Below are 13,094 nucleotides of genomic sequence, written 5' to 3'. Positions count from 1 at the left end.
TTCCCTTTCCAATCATTTTATCCCCTTCCCAATCATTTTATTCCTTCCCAATCATTTTGTTCCCTTTCCCTTCCCAATCATTTTATTCCCTCCCCAATAATTTTTATTCCCATTCCAAATCATTTTCTTCCCTTTCCCTTCCCATTTTATTCCCTTTCCAAACATTTTATCCCCTCTCCAATCATTTTATTCCCTCCCCAATAATTTTATTTCCTTTCCCCTCTCAATCATTTTGCTGCCATTCTCTTCCCAATCATTTTGTTGCCTTTCCAAATAATTTTGTTTCCCTTTCCCAACCATTTTATTCCCCTCCCCAATCATTTTTTCCCCTCCCCGATAATTTTTAACCCTTTCCCGCCAGGATCGGCCGCGGGGGCCGCTTTGGCCGGAAGGGCGTGGCCATCAACATGGTGACGGAGGAGGACAAACGGACGCTGCGGGACATCGAGACGTTCTACAACACGGCCATCGAGGAGATGCCGCTCAACGTGGCCGACCTCATCTGAGCCCGAGCCCTCATCCCCCCCTGCCCCCTTTTTCCCTTTCTTTTCCCATTCTTTTTCGATTTTTTCCCATTTTTTTCCGATTTTTTTTCGATTTTTTTCTATTTTTTTCCCATTTTTTTCCCATTTTTTTCGCATTTTTTTTCGATTTTTTTCTAATTTTTTCCCCATTTTTTTTCGATTTTTTTCCCTTTTTTTTTCAATTTTTTTCGATTTTTTTCTGATTTTTTTTTCTATTTTTTCCCATTTTTTCCCATTTTTTTACCATTTTTCTCTGATTTTTTTCCGATTTTTTTTCGATTTTTTTCCCATTTTTTTCCAATTTTTTCCCCATTTTTTCCGATTTTTTTTTCTGATCTTTTTTCCCATTTTTTTTTCAATTTTTTCCCCATTTTTTCCCATTTTTTTTCGATTTTTTTCCCATTTTTTCCCATTTTTTCGATTTTTTTCTCGATTTTTTTCCCCATTTTTTTCGATTTTTTTCCCTTCTTTTCCCATTTTTTTTGATTTTTTTCCCGTTTTTTCCCATTTTTTTCTGATTTTTTTTGCCTTTTTTTCTATTTTTCTTTCCGATTTTTTTTCGATTTTTTTCCAATTTTTTTTTTATTTTTTTCCGATCTTTTTCTGTTTTTTTTCCGAATTTTTTCCAATTTTTTTCAATATTTTTTCTGATTTTTTTTCTGATTTTTTTTCAATTTTTTTTCTATTTTTCTCCGATTTTTTTCTGGCTTTTTCCCCACTTTTTATGAATTTTTAAAATTTTTTTCTCATTTTTACCCCTTTTTTCCAATTTTTTTCACAGTTTTTTCCTTTTTTTTTCAGATTTTTCCCCACTTTTTTCTGATTTTTTTTCCATTTTTTCTCCCGTTTTTTTCCTGGTTTTTTTCCTGATTTTTTTTTTAATTTTATTCCCATTTTTTTCGATTTTTTTCCCATTTTTTCCCCATTTAAAAACATTTTTTTCCCTTTTTTTTCTGATTTAATTTTTTTCTGATTTTTTTCTGATTTTTTCCTGTTATTTTCTGGTCTTTTTCTGATTTTTTTTTTCTAATTTTTTTCTGATTTTTTCCTGATTTTTTCCAATTCTTTCCCAACTTTTTTCTGATTGTTTTCTGAGTGTTTTTTTCCCCATTTTCTTTCAGACCTTTTTCCCTTTTTTTTGGATTTTTTTTCGATTTGTTTCTGATTTCTCCCTCATTTTTTCTGATATTTTTTTCAGTTTTTTTCACATATTTTCCTAATTTATTCTCATTTTTTTCTGATTTTTTTCCTATTTTTTTCAGACTTTTTTCTGTATTTTTCTGGGTTTTTTATGTTTGTTTTTTTATATATTTTTCCCATTTTTTTTTTAGATTTTTTCTGATTTTTTTTCCCATTTCTTCCTGATTTTTTTTCTTTTTTTCCCCCTTTTTTCCCATTGTTAATTTCTATTTTTTCTGGGTTTATTTCTGTTTTTTTTTTCTCCAACATTTCCCCTTTTTCCCGGATTTTTTCCCCTTTTTTGGGGTTTTTTTTTCCATTTTTTCCCCCCCAGTTTATTTTTCTGGTTTTATTTCCGTTTCCATCCTGGGATTTTTTTCTTCCTGGGGTATTTTTTTCCAAATTTTTATTTTTTTTCCCCAATTTTTCGGGTCATTTTTACAACTTTCCAGTGGTGCTTTCACCTCTGCCCCTCCCCCACTTTCCCCCCAAATTTCCCAATTTTTTCCCCAAATTTTCCCCCAAATTTCCCAATTTTTTCCTCCATTTTTTTCCCAAATTTCCACTTTTTAACCTCATTTTTATGGAACTTTTTGGGCTGTTTTATTCCTTCCCCTTCCCCTTCCTTTTTTCCCATTTTTAGGTCAATTTTAGGGTTTTTTATTCCCAAAAATCGTCACTTTTTCAAGGGGTCCAAACCCGCCCCTCCCCCCCCTCAATTTTTTCCCAATTTTCCCAAATTTTTGATGAATTTTGGGATTTTATTTTGAGGTGCTTTAAACCCCTAATTCAACCTTTTTTCCCCCAAAATTTTTAAGGATTTTTCCCCATTTTTATCCCAATTTTTTGAGGATAAAAATCACTTTTTTTTTCACTTTTTTAAACCATTTTTTGGGAATTTTTTTTTTTGGATAAACGTCACTTTTTGGGGGTCCCCCCTCACCCTCCCCTCCCCCCACCCCCCTTTTGTAACGTTTATTTATTCAAATAATAAAAAAAAAAACGATTTTGGGACAAAATTTGAGAAATTTATTTCGTTTTTAGGGTGGGGGAGGGGTGGAGGAAAAGGAGGGGGGGAGGGGTGGGGGAAAAAAAAAATTTGGGGGGATTCAAAAAAATTTTGGGGACAAAATTTGGGTAAAAAAAACACAAAAAAAAAAAAAAAAATCAAAATTTGGGCCCTGGATTCTTCAAAACACCAAAATTTGGGGTTTTCACCCCAAAATTTGGGGTTTGGATCTTCCAGGAGCCCAAAAATTAAATAAAAAAATTCTTCCAGGACCCCCAAATTTTCTTAATTTTGGGTTTTTAATCCCCCAAATTTGGGTCTGAATCACCAAATTTTGGGTCTAAACTTCCAAATTTTATTTTGAACCCCCAAATTTTGGGTCTGAACCCCAAAATTTTGGGTCTGGATCCCCCAAATTTTAATCTGAGCACCAAAAATTTGGGTCTGAATCCCCCAAATTTGAGTGAACCCCAAAATTTTGGGTCTGAATCCCCCAAATTTTAATCTGAGCACCAAAAATTCGGGTCTAAATCCCCCAAATTTGAGTGAAACCCCAAAATTTTGGGTCTGGATCCCCCAAATTTTAATCTGAGCAGCAAAAATTTGGGTCTAAATCCCCCAAATTTTGGGTCTGAACCCCAAAATTTGAGTCTGAGTCCCCCAAATTTCCCTCCTGGACCATTTGAGCCCCCAAAAAATCTCTCTGGGCTCCCCAAAAATGGATCTGAACCCCCAAATTTGGCTCCTGGACCCCCCAGGGACCCCCAAAATCTCTCTGAGCTCCCCAAAAATGGATCAAAAATCCCAAATTTGGTTCCTTGAGAACCTGGGACCCCCAAATTCGGGTCCTGGAATCTCTAAACCCTCAAAATTCCTCCTGAGCTCCCCAAAAATGGCTCTGAACCCCCCAAATTTGGCTCCTGGACCCTCTGAACCCCCAAAATCGGGGCTGAGCCTCCCCAAATTTTCCACCTTGAGTCCCTGGTACCCCCAAATTTCACTCCTGGACCCTCCCAGCCTCCCAAATTTGGCTCCTGGACCCCCCTGGGACCCCCAAAATCTCTCTGAGCTCCCCCAAAACGGCTCTGACCCCCCAAAAATGGATCTGAGCCCCCTAAATTTGGGTCCTGGAATCACTAAAACCCCCAAAATCTCTCTGAGCTCCCCAAAAATGGATCTGAGCCCCCCAAATTTGGCTCCTGGACCCCCCAGGGACCCCCAAAAATCTCTCTGAGCTCCCCAAAAATGGATCTGAGCCTCCCAAATTTGGTTCCTTGAGAACCTGGGACCCCCAAATTCGGGTCCTGGAATCTCTAAACCCTCAAAAATCTCTCTGAGCTCCCCAAAACGTCTCTGAACCCCCCAAATTTCGTCCCCTCAGCCCTCCAGCATCGCCACCACCGCCTCCCTCAGCCTCCTGCCCTCCTCCTCATCCTCCTCCTCCTCCAGATCCGACCCCCAGCCCCCAAAATCCGACCCCAAAAACCCCAAATCCGACCACGAACCCCCCAAATCCGACCCTAAACCCCTCAAACCTCCCAGATCCGACCCCAAACCCCCCAAACCCGACCCCGAACCTCCCAAATCCGGCCCTAAACTCCCCAAATCCGGCCCCAAATCCGCTCCCGGACCCCCCAAATCAGCCCCCAAACCCGACCCCAAATCTGACCCCGAACCCCCCAAATCCGGCCCTAAACTCCTCAAACCTCCCAGATCCGACCCCAAACCCGACCTCAAACCCCCTAAATCCGCCCCCGAACCCCCCAAACCTCCCAGATCCGACCTCAAACCCCCCAATTCAGCCCCCGAACCCCCCGAACCCGCCCCCGAACTCCCCAAATCCGACCTCAAACCCCCCAAATCAACCCCCGAACCCCCCAAATCCGCCCCCGAACCCCCCGATCCCGCCCCCGAACCCCCCAAATCCGACCCCGAACCCCCCAAACCTCCCAGATCCGACCCCAAACCCGACCTCAAACCCCCCAAATCCGCCCCCGAGCCCCCCAAACCCGCCCCTAAACCCCCCAAACCTCCCAGATCCGACCCCAAATCCGCCCCCTCACCCCCCTCGCCCGCCGCGCCCCGCTCTCTCCGTGCCCGGCTCCGCGTCCCGGGGGCCCGGGGGCTGTCGGGGGGCAGGGGGTCCCCCCGGAGCTGGCACAGGTTGTGCAGCAGGACGCAGCTGAGCAGCAGCGTGGGCAGGAAGCGCCGCTCGGTGTCGTTGCGGTGCCCGAGGCAGCGCCAGCGGCCCCGCAGCCGCCGCAGCGCCCCGAGCGCGGCCCCGAGAGCGCGGGAGGCGGCGCGGTTGAACAGCCCCTCCCCCACCCCCGGCGGGAACCGCCCCGCCCCCACCCCCTGGGAAACACCGATTTCCCGGGAATTCCCCCCTCCCGTTTCCTGAGAGAGCCCCTCCCCCATTTCCCGAGAGAGCCCCTCCCCCATTTCCTGGGAACTCCCGATTTCCCAGGATCGCCCCTCCCCCATTTCCTGGTTAAGCCCCTCCCCCCATTTTTGGAATCGCCCCTCCCCCATTTCCTGGTCAAGCCCCTCCCCCATTTTCCGGGATCGCCCCTCCCCCACTCCCTGGGAACCCCCAAATTCCTGGTCAAGCCCCTCCCCCATTTCTTGAGAGAGCCCCTCCCCCATTTCCTGGTTAAGCCCCTCCCCCATTTTCCGGGATCGCCCCTCCCCCACCGCCCGGGCCCGCCCCTCCCCCTCCCGGAAGGGCCGCAGCAGCCAAGGCAGGAGGGGGTCGCGGGGGGACCCCAAAAAATAGGCGGGGATGGGGGCGGGGGCGGGGCGGCTCCCCAAACTCCCGGAATTCCCAGCAGAATTCCCAAAAATTCCAGCGGAATTCCCAGAATTCCCGGGGGGTGGGGAGAAATTCCCAGAATTCCCCAAATTCCCGCTGTTCCTCCCGTCAGAATTCCCAAAATTCCTGTTGCTTCCCGCCCCCAAATCCCTGCTGCTTTTCCCGCCGGAATTCCCGTTTTTCCCGCCAAAATTCCCGTTGTTCTTCCCGGCATTTTCCCCTCCAGAATTCCCGTTTGTCCCATCGGAATTCCCGTTTTTCCCGCCGTTTTTCTCGCCGGAATTCCCGTTTTTCCCGCCAAAATCCCCATTGTTTTCCCCGCCGTTTTCCCCTCCAGAATTCCCGCCAAAATTCCCGCCGTTTTTCCTCCTCGAATTCTCTTTTTTCCCGCCAAAATTCCCATTGTTTTTCCCGTCGCAATTCCCATTTTTCCCTCCATAATTCCCACTTTTCCCGCCAAAATTCCCCTCGTTTTTCCCGCCGTAATTCTGATTTTTCCCGCCATTTTTCCCGTCATTTGTCCCACTGGAATTCCCGTCGTTTTTCCCGCCATAATTCCCGTTTTTCCCGCCATTTTCCCCATCATTTGTCCCGCCGGAATTCCCATTTTTCCCACCATCATTCCTGTCGTTTTTCCCTCCATAATTCTCATTTTTCCCGCCAAAATTCCCATTGTTTTTCCCGCCGGAATTCTCATTTTCTCCGCCATCATTCCCGTCGTTTTCCCCGCCATAATTCCCGGTTTTCCCGCCATTTTTCCCATCATTTGTCCCACTGGAATTCCCGCCGTTTTTCCCGCCATTGTTCCCGTTTTTCCCGCCATTTTTCCCATCATTTGTCCCACTGGAATTCCCGTCGTTTCTCCCGCCATAATTCCCATTTTTCCCGCCATTTTTCCCGCCATTTTTCCCATCGTTTGTCCCGCCGGAATTCCCATTTTTCCCGCCAAAATTCCCATTTCCCCCGCCATTTTTCTCGCCATAATTCTCGTTTTTCCCGCCATTTCCCCCATCATTTCTCCAACTGGAATTCCCATTTTCCCCGCCATCATTCCCGCCGTTTTCCCCGCCATCATTCCCGTTTTTCCCGCCGCTTTTCCCGCCGTTTTTCCCGGTTTTTTTCCCGTTTTTCCTCCCGCCGCTCCTGGCCCGCATCCAGCGGAACAGCGCCGATTCCCGGATCCCGGTGCCGGGTTTTTGGAACTCCACGTTCCAGAGGCAGCCCCGCGCGTCCACCGTGGCCTGGAGCGTCAGCCCCGCCCCCCGCCGCGGGCCCCGCCCCCCGCGCCACGCCCCGCCCCCCGCGGGGGGGGGGAGGGGCGCGCACCGGGATCCGCAGCCGGGCCAGGACCCCCGCCAGGTGGGGGAGGGGCGAGCGGGAAACTTCCGGGAATCCCGGGGGAGGGTGGGGGGTCCCGGAATTTCGGGAATTTCCCGATGGGCTTTGGGGGATTTCCAACGGAATTCCGGAATTTTGGGAATTTTCTAAAGGATTTTGGGGGATTTCCAACGGAATTCCGGAATTTTGGGATATTCCCGATGGGTTTTGGGAGAATCCCAACGGAATTCCGGAATTTTGGGAAATTTCTGAAGGATTTTGGGAGAATCCCAACGGAATTCCGGAATTTTGGGAATTTTCTGAAGGATTTTGGGAGAATCCCAACGGAATTCCGGAATTTTGGGAATTTTCTAAAGGATTTTGGGGAATTTCCAACGGAATTCCGGAATGTTGGGAATTTTCTGAAGGATTTTGGGAGATTTCCGACGGAATTCCGGAATTTTGGGATATTCCCGATGGATTTTGGGAGAATCCCAACGGAATTCCGGAATTTTGGGAATTTTCTAAAGGATTTTGGGGAATTCCCAACGGAATTCCGGAATTTTGGGAAATTTCTGACGGATTTTGGGAATTTCCTGATGGGATACGAAGATTTTGGGAATTTCCTGATGGAATTCCGGAATTTTGGGAATTTCCTGATGATATTTGGGAATTCTGGGAATTTTTTGGTGGGATTTGGGAATTTTGGGAGATTCTTGATGGAATTCCGTAATTTTGGGAATTTTCTAATGGGATTTGTGAATTTTGGGAATTTTCTGATGGGATTTGAGGGAATTCTGCTGAAATTCCAGAATTTCGGGAATTTTTTGACGAAATTTGAGGAATTCCAGAATTTTCCGGCGCCGTTTGGGAATTCCTGGAGTTTTCCCAAAAATCCTCCGAATTTCCAGACGGATTTTCAGCATTCCCAGAATTTCCTGACAAAATTTGGGAGTTTCCCCCTAAAATCTCCAAAAACTTTCTGGATTTTTTCGACGGAATTTCTGATATTCCCAAATTTCCCGTCGGGATTTTTGGGTTTCCAAAATTTCCTGGAGTTTCCCGCCTGGAATTTGGTGATTTTGAGTTTTTTCGGGCGTTTCCTGCTGGGATTTTCCTCTTCCTGCTGCTCCTCCTGGAATTTTGGGATTTCCAACCAAAATTTGGGTCGGGATCCGCCGGGATTTGGAATTTTTGGCCGAAATCCGTCGGATTTTGCGATTTCCTCCTGGAATCCGTCGGGATTTGGGATTTTGATCCCGAATTTTTCTGGAGCTGCTCCTCAAAATCTGTTGGGATTTGGGATTTTGGGTCAGGATCCTCTGGATTTTTTAATTCCGTCGAGATTTGGGATTTTGATCCCGAATTTTTCTGGAGCTGCTCCTCAAAATCCGCTGGGATTTGGGATTTTGGGCTGGAATCCTCTTGGATTTGAAATTTCATCCTGGAATCCTCTGGGATTTGGGATTTCATCCCTGAATCTTCTGGGATTTGTGATTCCATCCTGGAATTCTCTGGGATTTGGGATTTTGACCCTGATTCCACCAGGATTTGTGATTTCATCCCTGATTCTGCTGGGATTTGGAATTTCATCCTGGAATCTTCTGGGATTTGGGATTTTGGGTCAGAATTCTCTGGGATTTGTGATTCCATCCTGGATTCTTCTGGGATTTGGGATTTTGGGTCAGAATTCTCTGGGATTTGTGATTCCATCCTGGAATTCTCTGGGATTTGGGATTTTGACCCCGATTCCACGGGGATTTGTGATTCCGTCCTGGAATCCTCCGGGATTTGGGATTTTGGGCCAGAATTCTCTGAGATTTGCGATTTCACCCCCGAATTCTCTGGGATTTGTGATTCCGTCCTGGAATCCTCCGGGATTTGGGATTTTGGGCCGGAATCCTCCGGGATTTGTGATTTCACCCTCGAATCCTCCGGGATTTGTGATTTCATTCTGGAATTCTCCGGGATTTGTGATTTCACCCCCGAATTCTCCGGGATTTGTGATTTCATTCTGGAATTCTCCGGGATTTGTGATTTCACCCCCGAATCCTCCGGGATTTGTGATTCCATTCTGGAATCCTCCGGGATTTGTGATTTCACCCCCGAATCCTCCGGGATTTGCGATTTCGCCCCCGACCGCTGCGGGATCCCGAAGGTTCCCCCCAAAACCTTCCCCCAATCCCCTCCCAGGCTCCGAACCCTCTCGGGATCTCTGGGCAGGTAAAGCTTCATCCCCCCCTCCTCCTCCTCCTCCTCTTCCTCCTCCTCCTCCTCCTCCTCCGCCCCCAATATCGCGACCACGGCCCCGCAGACGTCCCGCAGGATTTTGCAGACGGAGCTGCGGGAGACGCCGAACGTGGCTTCCAGCGCCCGGTACTCGGTGACGGCTCCGAGCCGCCACAGCGTCAGCGCCAGGCGCACCTCGGCCGGCACGGCGCGGCGCATGGCGGTGTCGCGACGCCCGATGGCCGCGCTCAGTCGCGACACCAGCGCGTCGAAGGTGTCCGGGCGCAGGCGGAAGCGGCGGCTCCACTCGCGGCCCGCCAGCGACTTCTCGCGCACCGTGGCCCAGAAGGCGGAGCTGCGGCTGCGGCTCCAGACGCGGCCGCGCCGCCGCCGCGGGGAGGCCTGAGGGGGGCAGCAGGAGGAGGAGGAGGAGCGGGCGGGGAGGAAGGCGAGGCGCAGCGCGGAGAGGCGGCGGCGGCGGAGGAGGAGGAGGCGGAGGCGGCGCAGGAGGGCGAGGCGGCGGCGGCGGCGGCGGCGGCGGCGGAGGAAGAGGAGGAGGAGGAGGGAGAGCGAAGCGGCGGCGGCCGCCATGGGCGGCGCCATCTTGGGGGAGGACGGGGGAGAAGAAGGGCGGAACGCGCATGCGCGACCGCCGGGCTGCGCTTTGCGCATGCGCAGCAGCAAAATGGCGCTTTGCGCATGCGCAGCAGCAAAATGGCGCTTTGCGCATGCGCAGCAGCAAAATGGCGCTTTGCGCATGCGCAGCAACAAAATGGCGCTTTGCGCATGCTCAGACACCTGGTTGAGCATTGCGCATGCGCAGCCCAAATTCCCGCCGTGCGCATGCGCAGCGACGAATTTCTTTTTTTTTTTTTTTTTAGGTTTTTTTCAGATTTTTTCCCCCATTTTATTCCCATTTTTTCCCATTTTCTTCAGATTTTTTCTCCCCATTTTTTTCCATTTTCTCCACGTTTTTTCTACCCTTTTTCTCCATACTTTTCCTCCCCATTTTATTCACAATTTTTCCCATTTTCTTTATATTTTTTTCTCTCCATTTTATTCCCATTTTTTCCCATTTTATTAAATTTTTTCTACCCATTTTCATATTTTTTCCCATTTTATTCAGATTTTTTCTCCCCATTTTATTCACAATTTTTCCCATTTTCTTTATATTTTTTCTCTCCATTTTATTCCCATTTTTCCCATTTTATTCCCATTTTATTAATTTTTTTCTACCCATTTTCATATTTTTTCCCATTTTATTCAGATTTTTTTCTCCCATGTTATTCACATTTTTTCCCATTTCCATCAGATTTTTTCTCCCCATTTCATTCACATTTTTTTCTCCCCATTTTATTCAGATTTTTTCTCCCCATTTTATTCACAATTTTTCCCATTTTCTTTATATTTTTTCTCTCCATTTTATTCCCATTTTTTCCCTTTTTATTCCCATTTTATTAAATTTTTTCTACCCATTTTCTTCATATTTTCTCCCATTTTTTTCATATTTTTTCTCACATGTTATTCACATTTTTTCCATTTCCATCAGATTTTTTCTCCCCATTTCATTCACATTTTTTTCCATTTCCATGAGATTTTTTTCCAATTTTCTTCATATTTTATCCCATTTTCTTCAGATTTTTCTCCCATTTCATTCACTTTTTTCCCATTTCCATCAGATTTTTTCTCCCCATTTTCTTCAGATTTTTTCCCATTTTCTTCATATTTTTTCTCCCCATCTTCTTCATACTTTTTCCCATTTCCATCAGATTTTTTCCCCATTTTATTCACATTTCTCCCCATTTTCTTAAAATTGTTTTTCCCATTCTCTTCAGATTTTTTTCCCGTTTTCTTCACATTTTTTCCCATTTTCTTCAGATTTTTTTTACCCTTTCCCTCTTACTCACGCGAGGACCAATCAGCTTTCAGCACCGCTTAAACCCGCCCTTATATGGCAGCGAGATGAGCCAATCAGCTGCCTCGTAGAAATGATTGACAGGCGGCACAGCCAATCAGCGCGCGTTTATTACAATATATTATATATACAAATAAAGCCAGCGATACCACAGCGAGAATTCTCAAATTTTCCCACGAATTCCATAAAAAAACCGGGAAAAAGGTTCGTACCTGTCCCGGGGGAAGGGAAACTGAGGCACGGAGTGGTTCCAGTAAAAAATTCCCAAATTTCCCGCCGGGATTTTTGTACCTTCCATGGGTAAACTGAGGCACGAAGTGATTCCATTAAAAAATTCCCAAAATTCCTGGAATTTTTGGGAAATTGAGGCACTGGAGTGATTCCATTAAAAAAATCCCAAAATTCCTGGAATTTTTGGGAAACTGAGGCACGAAGTGATTCCATTAAAAAAATCCCAAAATTCCTGGAATTTTTGGGAAACTGAGGCACTGGAGTGATTCCATTTAAAAATTCCGAAAATTTCCTGGATTTTTTGGAAACTGAGGCAAGGAGTGATTCCACTAAAAAATTCCCAAAATTCCTGGAATTTTTGGGATACTGAAGCACTGGAGTGATTCCATTTAAAAAAATCCCAAAATTCCTGGAATTTTTGGGAAACTGAGGCAAGGAGTGATTCCATTTAAAAATTCCCAAAATTCCTGGAATTTTTGGGAAATTGAGACACTGGAGTGATGCAATTAAAAAATTCCCAAAATTCCTGGAATTTTTGGGAAACTGAGGCACGAAGTGATTCCATTTAAAAATTCCCAAAATTCCTGGAATTTCTGGGAAACTGAAGCACTGGAGTGATTCCATTTAAAAATTCCCAAAATTCCTGGAATTTTTGGGAAATTGAAGCACTGGAGTGATTCCATTATAAAATTCCCAAAAATTCCAGGAATTCTGGGAGGGTTTTGTACCTTCCATGGGTAAACTGAGGCACGGAGTGATTCCATTAAAAAATTCCCAAAATTCCTGGAATTTTTGGGAAACTGAGGCACTGGAGTGATTCCATTAAAAAAATCCCAAAATTCCTGGAATTTTTGGGAAACTGAGGCACTGCAGCGATTCCACAGGAAAATCCCCCAAATTCTTGGAATTCTGGGGGGTCCCATCCCAATATTTTGGGGGGCACAAGGATTGAATCCACAGGAAAATTCCCCAAATTCTTGGAATTTGGGACATGGTGAGACACTGAGGCACGGGAGCGATTCCACAGGAAAATCCCCAAAATTCCTGAAATTCTGGGGCTCCCATCCCAATTTTTTTTTTGGGAGATAAAAGGATCAAATCCATACGAAAGTTCCAAAAAATTCCTGCAATTCCTGGGATTTTTTGGGGGGGAAATTTCCCCAAATTCCTGGGATTTTTTTGGGTGAAATTCCCTGAATTCCTGGAATTTTGGGGGGAATTTCCCCGAAATCCTGGGATTTTTTGAGGAAATTTTCCCAAATTCCTGGGATTTTTTTTTTGGGAAATTTCCCCGAATTCCTGGGATTTTGGGGGAAAATTTCCCAAATTCCTGGGATTTTTTGGGGGTTCATTCCTGCAATTCCTGGGATTTTTGGGAAACTGAGGCACTGCAGCGATTCCACAGGAAAATCCTCCAAATTTTTGGAAATTTGGGGATCCCATCCCAATTTTTTGGGGCATAAAAGTATCGATTCCACAGGAAAATTCCCCAAATCCCAGGAATTTTGACAGTTTTGGGAAACTGAGGCACTGGAGTGATTCCACAGGAAAATCCCCCAAATTCCTGGAATTCTGGGGCTCCCATCCCAATTTTTTGGGGCATAAAAGGATCAAATCCATACGAAAATTCCTGCAATTCCTGGGATTTTTTGGGGAAATTTCCCCAGATTCCTGGGGGTTTTGGGGGAAATTTCCCCAAATTCCTGGGATTTTTTGGAGGTTCTGCGATGGTTTTGGACGGAAATTCTTGGGATTTTTTGGGGTGAAATTCCCAAAATTCCTGGGATTTCTGCGAAACTGAGGCACTGCAGCGAGTCCACAGGAAAATTCCCAAAATTCCTGAATTTCTGGGAGTTCTATCCCAATTTTCTGGAGTAT

General features: G+C 46.0%; 2 protein-coding genes and 1 long non-coding RNA gene across 3 annotated transcripts in view; 2 read left to right on the top strand and 1 right to left on the bottom strand.

Moving 5' to 3' along the window:
* The window catches only part of EIF4A1 (eukaryotic translation initiation factor 4A1), a 46,740-nt gene extending 46,234 nt beyond the window's left edge, over window positions 1-506 (top strand). The window contains exon 10 of the mRNA XM_056510260.1: window positions 362-506. Coding sequence (XP_056366235.1) covers window positions 362-506 — 145 coding nt within the window. The remainder of the gene's footprint in view (window positions 1-361) is intronic.
* Window positions 507-7,620: 7,114 nt separating this feature from the next.
* LOC130263321 (uncharacterized) lies at window positions 7,621-9,678 on the top strand. Its single transcript, XM_056510826.1, has one exon. It carries the CDS (start codon window positions 7,621-7,623, stop codon window positions 9,226-9,228), a length of 1,608 nt encoding a protein of 535 aa, XP_056366801.1. The 3' UTR covers window positions 9,229-9,678.
* Window positions 9,679-11,077: 1,399 nt separating this feature from the next.
* LOC130262976 (uncharacterized) lies at window positions 11,078-12,487 on the bottom strand. The gene is made up of 2 exons (XR_008842226.1): window positions 11,467-12,487; window positions 11,078-11,407 (listed from the first exon to the last, which is right to left on the bottom strand). It is a non-coding gene; the product is annotated as an uncharacterized LOC130262976 (long non-coding RNA).
* Between the last annotated feature and the right edge of the window lie 607 nt (window positions 12,488-13,094).

Source organism: Oenanthe melanoleuca, chromosome 25, assembly GCF_029582105.1.
Source record: "Oenanthe melanoleuca isolate GR-GAL-2019-014 chromosome 25, OMel1.0, whole genome shotgun sequence".
Taxonomy (NCBI): Eukaryota; Metazoa; Chordata; class Aves; order Passeriformes; family Muscicapidae; genus Oenanthe; species Oenanthe melanoleuca.
Note: the sequence above shows the minus strand (reverse complement) of the source record. Positions and strands in the feature narration are given on the sequence as shown.